The sequence below is a fragment of the Sceloporus undulatus genome, chromosome 7 (genome assembly GCF_019175285.1).
Source record: "Sceloporus undulatus isolate JIND9_A2432 ecotype Alabama chromosome 7, SceUnd_v1.1, whole genome shotgun sequence".
Lineage (NCBI taxonomy): Eukaryota > Metazoa > Chordata > Lepidosauria > Squamata > Phrynosomatidae > Sceloporus > Sceloporus undulatus.
This window is the reverse complement of record NC_056528.1, coordinates 48,154,389-48,171,084: the sequence shown is the minus strand read 5'-3', so window position 1 is coordinate 48,171,084 and position 16,696 is coordinate 48,154,389. Positions and strand designations below refer to the sequence as shown.

Here is a 16,696-nt window from a genome sequence, read left to right as displayed (position 1 = left end):
CACTCCGGAGAACATTTCCAAGAGCCGAGATACTTTAATCCCGCCTTGCAGCAGGATCAAAGAAATGTCAAGCAGAAATCCCCGTTTCATTCTCTCTCATTGCTCTTACTGCTCACAGCGCAAAGGTTTCTCTTGTCATGTTCAGGATGCAAGGGACATTTTTCAATCTGCTATAATATCTTGCCCCACCTCTACTCAAACCCTGCCCCTGAATGCTGTACACTTCTACTGCAAAGCACTGGAGAAACTCCAGAGCAGAAGCTCAGACTCTCATCGGGCAAGACTTAATCATTGCAAAAGTTATGCAGAGGAAATCAAGGAAATGTACCGTCAAACCTGGTGGCCCAGGAGGACCGATGGGACCTAGTGCGCCAATGGGACCTGGCGGGCCCTGTAACAAGGAGAGAAGGAATGATCATCCGAGTCCAAAAACATGATATGAGAATACCTACAGAATATATGTGTTTGTGTGGAAGTATTATAGCATTAGCATTAGCATTAGGCAATAGGGAGGGCCATCAATTAACCCACCACTTTTCCACCAGGTCGAAAGCTCTGCCTGATTCTCCATTGCCACCAAATGTGAAGACTTTTATAAATCCCTCTGTTACCACCTTGGATTGAGGGCTTTCCCTTACCTTCACCTTTGCCAGCCATGTTAGGATCTCCTTTTGTCCTTCTGCTGTGTCCATCAATGGTGGGGACTTCCTAAATGTCCCCAAGCCTGACATATATTTATATCCCCACCAGATATTGGAGTTCCCTTAAAGTTTTGGTTTAACACTGAGTGACCAAATAGTGGACCTCCAGCTTTTGGACTACAATTCCAACCATCCTTCATCATTTGCTAGTGGTCATTGGTTTCACAGTCAAACAACATCTTGAGGCCCCAACCCCTAGTTTAATTTCACAATTGATAATACTATCCTACTACGGATGGAAAAAAATAATCATAAATATTTGCAGTTATTCATTCACAGATCGATAAACAGGTTTCCTGACTGTCAACTTACTGGTATCCCTGGAACGCCTGGGAATCCTGGGTCGCCTTTCTGTCCTGGAAGCATAGACGATATAATTTCACCTGGCTCTCCCTTTTAAAAAGAAGAAGAGAAATTGGACTAAGAAGGCACTCAATGAGATTTCTATAGAAACAGATCATACAGTTCACATGTAATACTGGTGCAACCATTTTTAACACACAAACAAAAGCTCCCAATTTTTATTTAAACATTGCCTTACATGAACGTATTGATAACATTTATGGACCCAATGAATGCATTGGGTGCTAGATCTGATCTTGAAAACTTAACAGGTTGGTTGGTACTTGGATGGGAGACCATCAAGCCATGATGGTTAGCATTCCTTACCATCAGCTGGAGAATGATATGACTCTTGTCCTCACCTCAAACCTTGGCAAGCTAAAACATATTTGTTTGTTGCTGTGTGTCTACATGTCGTTTCCAACTTATTTTCATCTTAAAATCTTGGGTGAAAGCATTCAGACATTCCAGATTTAACAGACTTGGGCAGAGTAGCGTTTGCAGAAAGCGTTTGCAGAATAACAGCATATTTAAATGAAATTTACCTTCATTCCTGGTAAGCCAGGAGGACCCTGCATTTAAATAAAAATGGAGGTGGGGGAAAGAAAGATAGACAGAGTTATGAGTAGCCCATTCAGTGAGAATGTATCTCTCTTGAATCAAAGAATGCAATTCAGTCAACAGCTATTATAGAAGCTCAATATTTGGATGATGATGATGATGATGATGATGATGATGATGATATTCAATATTGGCATTTATATCTCCCCTTTCTTCCAACAAGCTCCAGGCAATTTGCTTTCCTTTTCTTTGCTTTTACTCTTCACAACAACTCTGTGAGGTAGGCCAGGCAACAGACAGTAACTGGCCTAAGGCATCTCAGTGAGCTTTATGGAGCACTGAGGCCCAAACCTGGGATCTTCCAAGTCCTAGTCTGATATTCTAAGTCCAGTATAACACTGGCTCTCCATACTGTAAGTACTGGTTCATTGAGGGAATCTCTCAGTGTCTTTAATGGACCTCTTATTTAGAATGTATACTACCTCTGTGAAGTTTCTATTGATTAGCTCTTATAGTGTATCGAAACTATAAGAAATGGGGATGGCAGCGGGGAAGGCAAGTAAGTCTAGCACATGCTGGATGCTCATCTTTACTCTCAGAAGTCACAGCAATGGCAACTGGAACATGGAAGGAGGGTCTCTCACCAGCCACTGGGATCCAGGCATGATGGATCTAATCAATAATCTTGAATTTAATACATAATCAATTACACTGCCATAATGATTAGAGAAATGAGTATAGCCCCTTTGCTGATTTCCATTGGTAGTGCCATTCAATATACAGTATGTGGAACTCTCTGTGTCGTGATTTCAAACAAATGAAGTCCTGCAGAATCAGACTTATTTTTGGATATATAGAGGCTAAACCATTCCCCATAAACTAGGTTCTGTTCTAGGACCGATCATCATGTATAAAACCAGACCAATGCTAGAATGCTATGTCACAACACTTTTCTTTAAAACATAATAATAATCAAAAGTTATGCATAAAAGGACTGTATAACAAGTCAATGCCACTAAAACTTGCAATTCAAAATCCAAATGTAACAACTGGAAAAGGGAGTTCCTTATACTTACGGGGGGCCCTTGCAGACCGGGAAAACCTACATTGCCAGGAAAGCCACGTTCACCCTGGAGAAGAAAGAAATTGAAATTTAATGTACAGTATACTTAAACACAGCTTAAAATCTAAATGCATACTTCTGTTAAATGGAGAGAAGCAGCAAAGCAGTAATCCATGTTGCAAAATATCAGGAACTAACTCACATACATAACATTTGAGGAGTAAGCTAAATACAGGAGAGAGGAATTGCTTTATATACTCAGCAATCCACAGTTGCTTGGCCTTCACAGGATACATTCAGAAAAGGCTGATGGAGATAAGGAACATTATATCTGACCACTGAAGATGACAGATTGATGGAAAGCTTGCGCATGCCATGTTCTTGTTCCAGAGAACATGGAAAAAATTATTCTAACCAGAAGAGAGGACAAGCAGCTAGTACTCCATAATAATATGCAGCTACTAGGAGGAAAAGTGAGGCAGCCTTATGTAGCAGCAGATTTTAAGTATCATGAAATGGAAGCCAACTCTCTAGTTATTTACCTTGCATTTTTTAATTAAGAGAATGAGGAAGGGAACTTGTGGGATTTTTCACTTTGTAAATAATTTGGCTGTTATGAGACATCTTTGTATATGTTCTGTCTTTCTCCTGTGCTTTTACAATGCAAAATATCTGGAAATAAGCAGCTCTTCCTCGCCTGCGACAGATAAATGCTAGTACCAGCTGCTACACATGCTGCTGCCATTTTTAGCACCTTCTAGTCTCATGACCAAAAATGATTCAGTTTCCAAGACTATTGCAAACATGAACCAGTCCTACCTTTGTTCCGTTGCATCCTGGGATTCCTGGAGGCCCTGGAGGCCCATCTTGACCTGGCAGACCCTGAAAGGTAGAAGGAGAAGTGGCACAGCTACATCCAGATAAGCATTTCACGCATACAGTACATATGACCTGTATGTTAAAGGATGGACAATTCTGCAGTTATGTCAGCAATGAAGTCTACTTACAGGAAGTCCTGGTGTTCCTGGAAAGCCAGGTAGACCTGGAGGTCCCTGCAGATATGAAATTAAGATTTGTGATTAGAGAGAAAGGGAAGGGCATATAATATTTAAAAGCCAAGGAAAAGAATTGTTGTCTCAGGCTTCAGAATGAGCTGAGTTAGGCTGCAAGGACTTCAGAAGAAGAAATGCTGAGATTGTTGCACAAGGAGCAACAGGATCATAAGCAAATTTACTCCTTGATATTTTGGGTCTGAGATATGAGAATGAAAACTTGTACTGTATGTTGAAAGTGCTTGGAGTTAGTGATATTGGACCAAACATTTTCCACTGCTTTTTTGACACTAAATTCTTCATTTTCAGAAAGATTGCTACTAGAGATTTGTGGCAGTTCTCTATGGGTGCCAGGGGTGTCATTTTGTATCATAGAGCCCTGTAGACTGATAGGGTTGAGTGTCTCCTTTTCGTTGCAGAATGAAAGGAGGAAACTGCCACAGAAAGGAGGGTTTTGCCACAGAATGGTGGAATATTATTTGTGGTGATGCCAATGGCCATGGTAGGGGGCATAAAAACAGCTGGTGGGTATGGATATGCTGCCCATGGGTCATAGGATCCATCCCTGAACAAGTTTGACATTGAATAGGTTTAAAAGCATGGGAAGAAATCTCACATTCTTGGATTGCCCCACCTCCCAGAATCATATTCCAGGAAATAGAGAATGCCACTTACTCTAATTCCTTTGGGTCCACCTGGTCCTGGAAGTCCATCATCTCCCTACAAAAACACATGCCAGCAGGGGTGGAGAAAGTGGTAAAAGAAAGAAATGGATGGCATTATTAATACGAATGGGAAAAGCTTACTTTAACAGCAAACAACCAAAGCCATTTTGTCCATTAACCTGAGATGTGAAGACTCCCCCTTTTACCATCACTTTGAAAGAAAATCATGTGGTTTTGTTTCCGCTAGCGCACACAGGTTTCTGGGTTTGCTGGGCCAATTCCACAGAAAATGAGGTGCACATGAAATTCAAGTTGGTGGGAGCAATTTTACAGACCCAGGAATTTTTTGCACTCTCTGGGTGCATCTACTCTGTAGAAATAATGCAGCTTAAGTGCTGTAGCTCATCCTCTGGAAGCCTGGGATTTGTAGTGTTGTGTTACAAGGTCTTTAACCTTCGCTGCCAAAAAGTGCTGGTGATTCACAAACTATAGTTCGCACCAGATTCGGGATGCTGGTCCTGCATCATAGAAACAGGATGCAGTGAGCCTGAGGGCAATTCAGGGTAAATCACCCATGTAGACAAGGCCACAGAGTCCCAAAGGGATTCCACCTATCTTTTTCACAGAGCTTACTTCATGTATGTCATGAGCTACAAAGCAACAGTTCCCCCACGTAACAGGGATATTCAAGAAACATCAGTTCATACGGGTTCTGCAGGTCTCCACTTGTGAATATACAACAGGTTGTAGCAAAGGAAACACAGGCACAGTACAGAGCGCCAAAAAAAGAAAGGAGCGCACGGAAGTGGCTCCTTTTTGTGGCGCAGTTGCACCACCGCAAATCACAATGGACGGCGCGATGATGTCGCAGCTACGCAGCGCTGTTTGGATGTTGCGCTGCTGCGATGTCATAGTTGTGCGTGCTGTGTAGATGGTGCTGTGCAACTGCGATGTCCTCATCACATGCTAGGGTTGCGGGGCATGTGCACGCACTGCCCCGAGGCAACCCTAGCATGTCACCATGATGCCGCAAAGGGCCGATATGTACTGGGCCACAGAGCTAGCTCTGCCTTTTTGGGGATGCCCCAGGTGCTGGCAAGATGGCTGAACCAACAATCATGGAGCCACCATTTCTGGTTGTACTGTTTCCATGATGGAGACAGCAACCACGACTGTCTAAGGTCCCAAGAGCAGAGCTAGCTCTGCACAAAACTCAAGACCCCTTCACAGACCACAGTGATGCCTGGTTTCTAATGCCATTGCGCTGAGTTACTCACTTTTTCGCCTCTTGGCCCAGGTGGTCCTTCTGGTCCTGGAAATCCGGGTAAACCTGGTTGCCCTTCTAACCCCGGGAATCCTCTGTCGCCCTGAAACAATGCAAGAGAAGCAAGAAATCTCATTATTACAACTCATGGTCTTAATCGGTGTTTTCCTCAAGGTTTCCAACATGAGTTTTGTTATGGTTTTCTAAATAACGTTCCCTGGTGTGGTATGTTTGGTTTGAATCTTAGATTCAAAGCCATTCAAAGCTTTCTGTGGAAATTATTTTACTGGGATGTCTGTAAGAGCATAAGTCACCTTGGATCCCATTCTGGGAGAAAGGCAGGGTATACAGTCAGTAAACGAACAGATGGACAGACGGATGGACGAATGAATATTGCTTCCCTTTGCATTCCATTTTTCAACCTGCCTGGTCCAGCATAGCAACCTCTAGCTAAGTATCTTATTCACTCTCCCCTCCCTTCCCAAGTTTGTTTTTTTTAATAGAGTCTCAATATTCTGGGACCAACAAGCACCTTAAAATATTCACTGAACTGAGTTTTTTGCCGGGTGGGAGTTGTGGTTCCTTCCGCTGAACATCTCTGATCTGACTGAGGTTTCTTGCAGCTAAAAGGCACATTACAATTCTTCCAAATAAACATTACTTTTAAATAAATAGCATGCGTAACTGGGATTCAACACAGGTGGACTACTTCCAAACACTTATGTGACATCTGGAGGCAGCGTGGAACACCAGCGCTTACTTAGGCATGCCTCAACAAAGGAGGTGAATAATACTTATGCAAGCAGCAAGTGCCAGGGTGTTTTTGTTTACTTAGATTTGTATGCTACACTGAGAAGATTTTGCACCTTCACGGTGTTGAGTGTCTCACGCACGTCAAGTGGTAACATTGCCAACTACAAACAATTCCAATTCCTCGTTGTTACAACCACAAAATGTGGAGAGGATTACATGCTTCTGCAAGGCACTGTAGAAGCAACAGAAGCAAAATGCAGGCTTACTACATTCCATAATGCACTGTATTTCTCTTCCAAAGGAAACATAGGGGCAAGTGGGCTTCTAGTACTTGAATGTGAATCTCTGATGACAAAGTAAAGTGTAAAAGTCATTATGTAGATATGTACCTTTTCCCCCTTCTTAGTGAGTTTTGTTTTGATGAAATGGATGGAGGGAATACAGTGGGTGAATACATGAGGTTGCCAAGGGAAGACACCATCATTTGAACCCTCTATAAAAGAAATGGTCCATGAATGAGGCAGGTTGGTTGTTTTAGCTGGAGGCATCCGAATTGCCCTCTTCTGTAATCTGAGGCAAACACTAGCTAAAACATAGGATAGCTACAATTCAGTCTCCACATCTCACACTATGATGGCTGGCATATTCTGTATCACTAGGATGGTGAATCCATCCTAGGTTTTAAACTAAATTTAAAGGTGGTGTCTAAGGTGTTGAGCCTATTTTGCAGTCTAGAGTTCAGCATCATTAGCTTACTTGCTAATTAGCTTACTTGCTGTTCACCGCTATGATCTTTGGAATAGCGGTATATAAATAAAACAAATTATTATTAATTATTATTATCATGGGGTGCATCTGCACTGTAGAGATAATGCAGCTTGACACTATTTTGACTGTAGTAGCGCCATCCCATGGAATCCTGGGATTGGTAGTTTTTCTTTAGCCTTCTCTGGTGCCGTGCCAAACTTCAAATCCCAAGATTTTGTACTATGGAGCCATGGCTGTTAACGTGGGGTCAAACTGCATTATTTCTACAATGTAGATGCACCCACAGATAGCTCCTTTAAACTCTGATTTAAAATCTGGAGCAGATTTACCATCCCACTAACAGCATGGTCACCAGCCACCACTGTTCAGATCCATCATACAATGTAATACTTTCCTTCATGTGAGGGAAGCGCAGATCAGCTCTCAAATGCCTTAAACCTGTCTTGAAAGATTTATTTGTTGGGAAATAAAGAGGGTGGATGGGAACAAGCTGAACCACTGGCAAGCTCTTTCGAAAACTAAGGTCACGGAGACCAGGTGGGGACTGTTCAGTGTCACGTAGAACAGCAGCCCTTGTGAGACAGATGTTCTCCATCATGGAGCACCGATACATTTGCAAAGGGATTAGAGACGCAGCAGATGTACGTGGGGCGTGTGTGCTTTTGATCCCAATGAAGCAATGGAAGAGTGTCCAGCCCTGATTTCTTCTTGTGTATTTGGCATGTTGAGCAGCTGCAGCAAAAGAGAAAGAGGACAATCTGTGCCCCAAAGGAACATAAGCCTGGCATGAGGAAAGCCTGATGTAAGGGAGGAGCAACCCTTTTGTTGCCAAATATCAACCAAAGATGTTGTCTTATGTGGACAGACCACTCTACTACCATTACAGTGGGCCCTTGGTATTATCTGGGGTTTGGTTCCAAGACCCGGTGTGGATGCCAAGATCCATGGATGCTCAAATCCCATTATATACAATAGCACAGTAAAATGTCAACACCCTTTTGAATTGTTCTGCCCTGAAATGAACACAGTATTCCAGGTGAGGCCTGACTAAAGCAGAATATTTGCTGTTCCCTTCTGAGAAACGCGCCCCATGCTCTGGGGGCAAGTCTTGCCTGCTGCTTGAAGTGAATGGCACTTGCAAGTTGGTTATGGAAAATATACAAGCCTCAAGTCAAGTCAAGTCAGTGTGTCATTTGTGCCAAGTCAAGTCATGGAGGTGACTTGTGTCTGAGTCAACAGACTTGAATCTACATCGCTGGCAGGACCTAGAGAAGGGCCTATCCTGTGGATCTCAGGTCCAGGCAGGATGATGTTGGGATATATAGTCTATCAGATATCTTGGGCCTAAACTGTAATATTGTCCAAGCGAGAGGCCAGCTCCAGCTCTTTCCTTCAAACTATGCATCACTCTGGTTAAAAACAAAAACAAACCCACACTCCGTCATTGCGACAATAGAGGATCGTATTCGAACACATACGTAACCTCGCTTAACCTTTCTTCTGTGCCAAAGAGACTAAGCCTTCAGGCTCAGGCACACATATGTGTACAATGAACCCTTGGCAAGCGCATTTGCCAAAAGATGATCTCATTCATCTCAGCCACCTGGAGAGAAAGGCGTGACCCTTCCAGGGCAGTTTCTATGAAAGGCATCGCGGAACATGCCATTGTGCAAAGCCTGGCCCTATTCACACGGCTTGCTACGGAAACTTTGAGTTTAAAAACTAGCAAGGGACGAAATGCAGTGGGCCCTTGGGGTCCGCTGGGGTTTGATTCCAGGATAACAAAATCCATGGATGCTCAAGTCCCATTCAATACAACAGCAGAGTAAAATGCTATCCCTTATATAAAATGGCAAAATCAAAGTTTGCTTTTTGGAATGCATACGTTTTAAACAACATTTTCAAACCACAGATGCTTGAATCTGCAGATAAAAATATCCATGAATCTGGAGAGCTGACTGTAATACTTCTGCAAATTTAAATTCAAATCACAAACCCTGAATGCCCTTAAGCAATGGTTTAGCTTGGAATTTCAGTTGACCTACTCTGTTTGTGTACTAGTGCTATTGACAATTTAATATCTACTCTATTAGAGATTATCCTATTAACTTGTTTGTTGTGTTGCCCTGGTGATGTAAGGCATTGTGGAAAGGGGATTTCCTTCAAAGGTTACAAAGGCGGCATCTGCACTATAGAAATATTGCAGTTTGACCGCACTTTAAACGCTTCATCCTATAGAATCCTGCAATTTGCAATTTTAGAAGGCCTTTAGCCTTCTCTGCTAAAGAGTACTGGTGCCTCACAAAACTACAAATCCCAGGGTTCTGTGGGATGGAGAAACGGCAATTAAAGTGGGGTCAAACTGCATTATTTCCACAGTGCAGATGCACCCCAAGAAAGAGACTACATAAACTAATGATTTGCAGCATGGTTGCCACAGCAGACCATGGTTGCAATGGAAGTGGATGGGAACTAATATGCTTCTCTGCTTACCTTTTCTCCTTTTTGTCCACTACAGTCGCATTTGGATCCTGAAGAACATCCATGGCAAGCCTAGGCAAAAGGATAAAACCAGCAAAGTGAGACTCATTTAACTTTGAAAAGAGAGAGACAATACACACTGCTTCTTCCTTCCGAAGGCTTATGAATATTATTAAGTGTATCTATCCATTTGGAATAAAATACATCTTTTAAAGTAATTAACTCTATTTAAGATGTTAGGATTGACTGGGTAACTCCTGCATGAGGCTCTCGGTCTTGTATTTTAAGGCATTTCTGCAGTAAGAACTCTGGCCAGTAGGTGGCACTTTCTGCTCACTGCTGAGATGCAGTTGCTCAGACTCCATCCAGTTTGGAGGGCAAGTAAGGAATTAACTTCTCCTCTCCTGTTCATCCAGGCCACAAATGCACTTTTGCCATGCAAATCTGAAAGGCAACATTCACATTCCAATGTGGCCTTGGTGCTGAGGATTTCAGACATCAAGAAGTGAATTAGATTTCATTGACACTTTGCTAAAGTCCCATCAGACCCACCCAGCATGTACAATGTTATGGGATTCTGGGAGCAGTAGTCCAATAAATCTGGAGGGCCAAAAGCTTCTCCACCTTGACATACCAGCAAGAATGGCATCCCATAAAGTATTATGAATGAAAACAGGCCACAATGAAATACCATGAAGGAACATACAACAACGTCAAACCAACTCACATACAATTATTTCAGGAATAGTACAACGTCTTTTCCGTGAAGTACAATATTTGCAGAATAACCAATCAGCCCCAACAAGATGGCCATCTGTCAGGTATGCTTTGACTGAGAGTTCCTGCATGGCAGGGGTTGCATTGGATGGCCCTTGTGGTCTCTTCCAACTCTAGGATTCTATGATTACAAAAACAGTGTGGGGCTGGAAGTAGGTACATAATGTCCCTCCAGATGCTGCTGGACTCCAGCTCCCATCAATCCTCAAACCTGTTCGTTCTAGATAGGGCTGATGGGACTTGCAGTCCAACAGTCCACATGTTCCCATACCTCAGCAATTATGCAATCATAACACTAGTACCAGAAGAACAGCAGCAAAGATATGATACACAGAACCACCTTGATCCATGCATGAAAGATCAATTTAGTGGCAAGGTCAGAGACATGTCTTACACACAGACAGAATGCACAAAACTAGTATTGCTGTCAAGAGAAAATCTAGCAATGGATTGCCTGCACTCTTTCTACTTCAGTTTTTCCACCCGTCCAAAACTGCAGACAGACATGACTGCAAGTGATGGTAGACAAGAAATCAGATTTAAACTGATCAGAACTGCATACTTTATACTCCCAGGATGAACTAAGTCCCAGGGACATGTGGGCACACTGGATGCCTGGGGCAGTGACGTAGCCAAGGTGGGGGGCCTGTACCCCCCTTCTGTTAATTCTGTTAACAGATCAACCGCATAAAGCAAGGGTCCCCTGTATCATGAAAAATGGTGGCACATAATCTGGATTCCCCCTTCCCAAAATCCTGGTTAAGTCCCTGCTGAGGGGCACACTGCTGACAAGTTTCCTGCCAGTACTGAAAGTCAGTGGTGACAGCTAAGTTCAGCAACAAGTGCACAGTGTAGCAGGATGCACGTGCATTTTCCTCTGTGATAGAGCCTTGCCACTTTGCAGGGCAGCTCCTTCCCTTCCAGCAGGGAAGAGCGATGGGAATGTGTGTGTTTTGCTGTTATTCTTCTTGTTGTTAACTGCCTTCAAATCAGACTCAATTCATGGCAACCCATCTCCAAAACACCCTTATCCTCAACAGCTCTGCTCAGGTCTTGCAGACTCAGGACTGTGGCTTCAATTATTGAGTTTCTCCATCTAGTAATTGGTCCTCCTCTCTTTCTGCTTCCTCCTACTTTGCCTAGTATTATAATCTTTTTCTATTGAGTTGTGCCTTTGCATGATGTGGCCAAAGTACAACAGCCTTGGTTTAATCATCATGGCTTCCAGGGAGATTCCAGTGGCCATTGGTTTGTCTTTTTAGCTATCCACAGTATCCACAGAACTCTTCTCCAATACCACATCTTTCATATCAATACATAGGAGTTTATCACACTGGGGCTAATTTCGGCATTAGAGAGAGATTAAAGCATCACTCAAATAAAGCGAAAAGGGCGAGTAATTGAACAGATGATTATCGCACGCAATTGTGCAAATAAAGTGGTATCGGAAATGCATTGTCGCTGAAATCCCGAAAGTAAAAAGATACGCATTAATGCTTCTTTTGGACCACTTTAATGGTGGGTTTTGCACGATGTTGTGTGAAATTATTTAGCATAATTCAACATTTTTTCCGGGATATTCATGGGCGCATAGTTTGTAAAGACTGCATGCATTTCCATACAATGAATACTATTTCCATGTGAAGAACACTACCTTTAAGAAAAGGTACGTTTCCAATTTTGCATGAACTGACTGTGCATCAAAGCCGATACACCAAAGCATGGGAAGAATGATAGGATGCTTCTTCTAAGAAAGGAAAACTGGAGATGACAAGTGCTAACTAACAGAAACAAAATGGACTATCTAACTGGAGTCACATTTTAGTTGGTCGTAAAGGTAATTAATCAACCAGCAAAACAGTGCGGCTATTAACTCTTAGCATTGCGACCCATGGCAGAGGAGGCACATTCCAACAAAGCATAGCTCAGGAAAGAGTTAAAAATTAACTTCTTAACTACTAATCAACTGAATAGCAACATACACAATGAAGTTTCTCCCTTCGTCTACCAAAGCACTCACCACCCACAGATGCAGTGAAGGCCATATAGCTCAGGACTTAGACCCATTTGCCATTAAAGAATGGCATAACTGTTGCTGCTATGTGCCTTCAATTCAACGCCTACTTATGGCGCCCGTATCCTAGGTTTTCCTTGGCAAGGATTTGTTCAAAGTGGAATCTCCATTGCCTTCTTTCCAAGGCTGACGGAGTCTGATTTGCCCAGGGTCACATGCAGTTTTGTGTGTGTTTTATTTCTCTGGAGTGGACCTCAAGTGTTGCAAATCCAAGCTTTGAATTTCTGAAGCAAAGTAAGCTTTGTTCCAGTGCAAAAGTCTCATGAGGTGTTAAATGAATATTCTGATCATGCATTAACTTCATATGCAATTTTACTGCATCCCTAGCTGGGAGGAGAGTAGCTGTTCCCTATCTCTACAGTTTTATAATACTCCCAGGCAGGAATGCAAGAGGAGTTTCTACAGATAAGTGGTTTAATCCTCCATGGCACAAAGCAGATATAGGAAGACGTCTCCCATATATAATATAAAACCTAGAAGTTACTTGGTGTTGTCTCACGTCCCCATTAAAAAGCCGTCCACTTCTTTGGGGACAAACAGAAAAAAGAACACCACAATCTATATTATCAAACTATAGAGATTCATCTTTTAAGTGGTTAGCTAGGCAATGCATCAGTAGAAATCATCTCGGGGAGCATTACCTAGCATCAGTGAGCATGCTCCAGATTCCAGAGGGACCCCATCCAAAGATCCATCATGGTATCATTTTTGTAGACCAGGAACCCTTCCATATTACACAATGTTAGCACTATGATTCCACTTGAACTGCCATGGCAACATCCTATGGACTCTTGGTGTTTGCAGTCTGCAGAACCACTAGACTTCTTGGGCTGAAAATTCTTGCAAAGGCTGGATGCATGTCTATATACCTTCATGTCACCTGTTGACTCACTGTGATCTCATGAATCTCATAGGGCTTACTTAAGCAAAGAATACTCAGAGGTGGTTTTGACAGTTCCTTCCTCTGAAAAGTAGCCTACAGCAACCTGGTATTTGTCTGCAGTCTCCCTTCCCAAGTACTAACCAGGGCTGACACTGCTTAGCTTCCAAAAACAGACAAAATCTGGTGCCTTTAGGACAGTGGTTCCTAAACTTTGTTTCTCTAGGCATTTTGAAGTTCAACTCCCAGAAGCTAAAGCTAGATTGGCCAATGATTAGGGATTTTCCACCTCTGAGCTAGTAGAAGGATTAAAAAGTATCCCCCTTCCCAAGCAATGCTCCGTCTTTAGAAGGTGGAAAGTCACTCCCTTCCAATTTCAGAAACGCTCTTCTAGAAAACTAAATTTTAGAGATATCTCTCTCTCTGTCTTTTTTTTTAAACTATGAAATTATTCTTAGGACCACTTTCTGCAGCTTGCATACCATCTTTATGTACTTTTCACAGACATGCAAACAGAGCACAGTTGAAGTTTGCAAACTTTTGAGAGGATTAAAAAAAGAGAGCAAGAGAAAGAGAGGAGGGAGAAGGGGAGGGAGTGGAAACTAAGGCCGAAAGAGAGAACATTCTGTACTAAATTAGGTATCAGTCAAGCAAGGAGGCAAATCCAGCTCATTGCAACTCCCAAACCCCTTGTGTGCTTGCACTGTCTTCCACTTCCATCACATCGTGCAAAGAGGTGCATGACCTCTTGCCTACCTGGCTGGCACCGGGAATGCCCTGGTTCCTGGCCAAAGCAAATCACCGCATGCCTCACCAAGAAGGAAGGAGAGAGGAAAGGCTTCAGCTGCAAAAACCTGAGACAGAGAGAGGGACGGCTGGTGCTCTTCTTTCCCACAAAAAGCCTTGCAAGAAACTTTGGCGCATCGAATCATTTGGGGCAAGGCGGATTGATCCCAATGGTGTCGCTGCAAATTCTGAAGAGGGAACATTAATCCAGACAGTCCCTATAGCTAGAGTGTTTATCCATCTCCACAGGACAGGAGATAGGGAGCCCACTCTCAATCAATCAATCAATCAATCATTCCCTTTCCACTGGCTGTACTGGACGAGAACTGATAGCAGCCAGATGTCCAAAACATCTGGAGGGAGCCAGTGTTTCCTGATCCAAGGCTGTGTAAGTGAGGGAGACTCTACACTCCTGGTACTCAATATAAAATCTCGGTGGTATGCAGCCAAAAGCACGATATCCTTCAAATATTTACCGAAAGCCTTATTCCTGTGATTCTATCCAATTGCCTCTCCAAAGACTCACTCAACAGTCTGATGAAGGGGATTTTGCAGGCCAGTGCTCTTAAGACTCCCCATTCAGCCACCCAAACGGGGGTGTGCACGGCATTCGTTCTCATCTGAAGAAGGTCAAAAGCAACCATCCCTCCCCCTCCTCTCACAAAGGAGACCCTGAAGGGCTCTTCTTTGTGTACACACCATTAACTTACTCTCCCGTTCACTTCAAAAGAAAGCCATTTTGCTCAGACATTAAGCTCAGATCCGTGGGTGCTATATAGAGCTGTACAGATTTCCTTCTGTCAATGGAGCAAAAGAGATGAAAGGCTCTCCTCAAGACACAGAAACTCAACCAGTATTTTCCCCCTCCATAGCCACCAAGCACATTAACCAAACAAACATGGGACTTATTACATATTAAGATGCCATGCCATTTGGTTTGGTGGTGAACCAAAGAGATCTTGCTGGTTAAAGTGGTTCCAGAAATTGTAAGGCTTCAAATCCCACAGCAATCCTGATCCTATATTACTCAGAGAAGTCACTGGAACCTAGCCCCACCGCTGCTGGAATTGATCCTAACCTCCTCCCCAAATTGGTACTTCTCCTCCAAGTTAAAAAGAAGAAGAAGAGGGTATGTCACTCCTGTCTTAAGCAATATTTTCTTTGCACAGCTATAGAAGTTGCACCGCTAGTACTGTATTTCATACTGAAAGACATAGGTATGTTGGTTTATGCCATCTTGTCCATTGTCGCCAGTGGAAAAATGTCTTGGGCTGACAGTCTAGTCACTGTTACAATCATCCAGGATGTATCTCTGTGCACTTCAACATGGGTCCAAAATACACCGCAGAAACAATCCAGTTTGAGACCACTTTAACTGGACTGGCTCAATGTTAGGGGATTGTGGAGACTGTAGTTTTGTAAGACATTCAGCCTTCTTAGTCGGAGAGCTCTGGGGCCATAATAAACTACAGTTCCCAGGATTCCCTAGCATTGAGCCAAGGCTGTTAAAGAGGTCTCAAACTAGATTATTTCTGCAGTGTGTTTTGGACCATTGCTACCCTAGCAGCCTTACATATACTGAGAAATGAAACAAGCATAAAACAGTCCCCACAACATTGATACTGGGAAGAAGACCAGCAACCTCCCACTGAAAAATCCATCTGTGAGTTCTGGGAGAACACCGACGCAACTGAGGTCCTGGGAACATGGCTCATGCCAAGGTCTGCATGGCTGGATCTCTGATCACGGTGCCAAAGCTCACTGGAAAGACTTACTAAAAGGTTATCAGAATTCAACCACTCCAAATGATCTCCAAGAATAAAGCTAGTAAGGCCACCAGTTCACTCCCGAAGTCACAGTGAGGTAGAAAACAAGCTCAGAAAGATATTTCTGGACATCTTTTTCTCTCTCTTATAAAAAATATTCTGCATAGGCAAAACTGAAGCAGTCATACCAAACGCAACCCCCTTTCAACAACAGATCTATTTCCTCAAGTGTTTGAGAGACTAGTTGGCTCCATGAATCTACAAGGGAAGAGTGTGCTGCACAATTGCCAACAGAGGCAGGAGACCTGGGAACATGGGCTCTTAAGGCTCTAAGCCAGAGGTTCTCAACCTTTAAGCCTCCAACTGTTTTGGACTTCAGCACCCAGAAGCCTTTGCCAGCATGGCCAATGATGAGGGAATCTGGGAGATGAAGTCAAAAACTTTTAGAGGACCAGAGGTTGAGAACCACTCTCTAAGCATCTGCGGAAGGGGGCAAATGCAGAAAAGGCCTGAGATGTGTTGAACACTGCCGAGAGACTTGGATCATCTAATGCAGTGATGTCCAGATTCTAGCCCTCCAGGCATTTTGGACTTGAGTTCCCAGAATCCCAGACCATTAGCCAAGGTGGCTGAGGCTTCTGGGAGCTGAAGTCCAAAACACCTGGAGAGCCAGAGTTTGGACATCACTGATCTAACAAGAAGTCTCCTTAGACAGAGCTGAATTGACTTCTTTATTTCAGACACCGCTCTTTGCCTCTTCACC

General features: G+C 43.2%; 1 protein-coding gene across 6 annotated transcripts in view; it reads right to left on the bottom strand.

Moving 5' to 3' along the window:
* COL4A5 (collagen type IV alpha 5 chain) overlaps positions 1 to 16,696 on the bottom strand; it is an 89,046-nt gene that overhangs the window by 47,155 nt on the left and 25,195 nt on the right. For 5 of the 6 annotated variants that reach the window (XM_042479333.1, XM_042479335.1, XM_042479336.1 and 2 more), the window contains exons 2-10: positions 9,663 to 9,722; positions 5,662 to 5,751; positions 4,395 to 4,439; positions 3,675 to 3,719; positions 3,487 to 3,549; positions 2,681 to 2,734; positions 1,589 to 1,615; positions 1,014 to 1,094; positions 329 to 391 (exon numbers count right to left, since the gene is read on the bottom strand). In XM_042479333.1, the coding sequence (XP_042335267.1) occupies positions 329 to 391; positions 1,014 to 1,094; positions 1,589 to 1,615; positions 2,681 to 2,734; positions 3,487 to 3,549; positions 3,675 to 3,719; positions 4,395 to 4,439; positions 5,662 to 5,751; positions 9,663 to 9,722 (528 nt within the window). Of the gene's footprint in view, positions 1 to 328; positions 392 to 1,013; positions 1,095 to 1,588; positions 1,616 to 2,680; positions 2,735 to 3,486; positions 3,550 to 3,674; positions 3,720 to 4,394; positions 4,440 to 5,661; positions 5,752 to 9,662; positions 9,723 to 16,696 lie in introns of those variants that run through there. The other variant, XM_042479339.1, reaches the window with a different exon arrangement.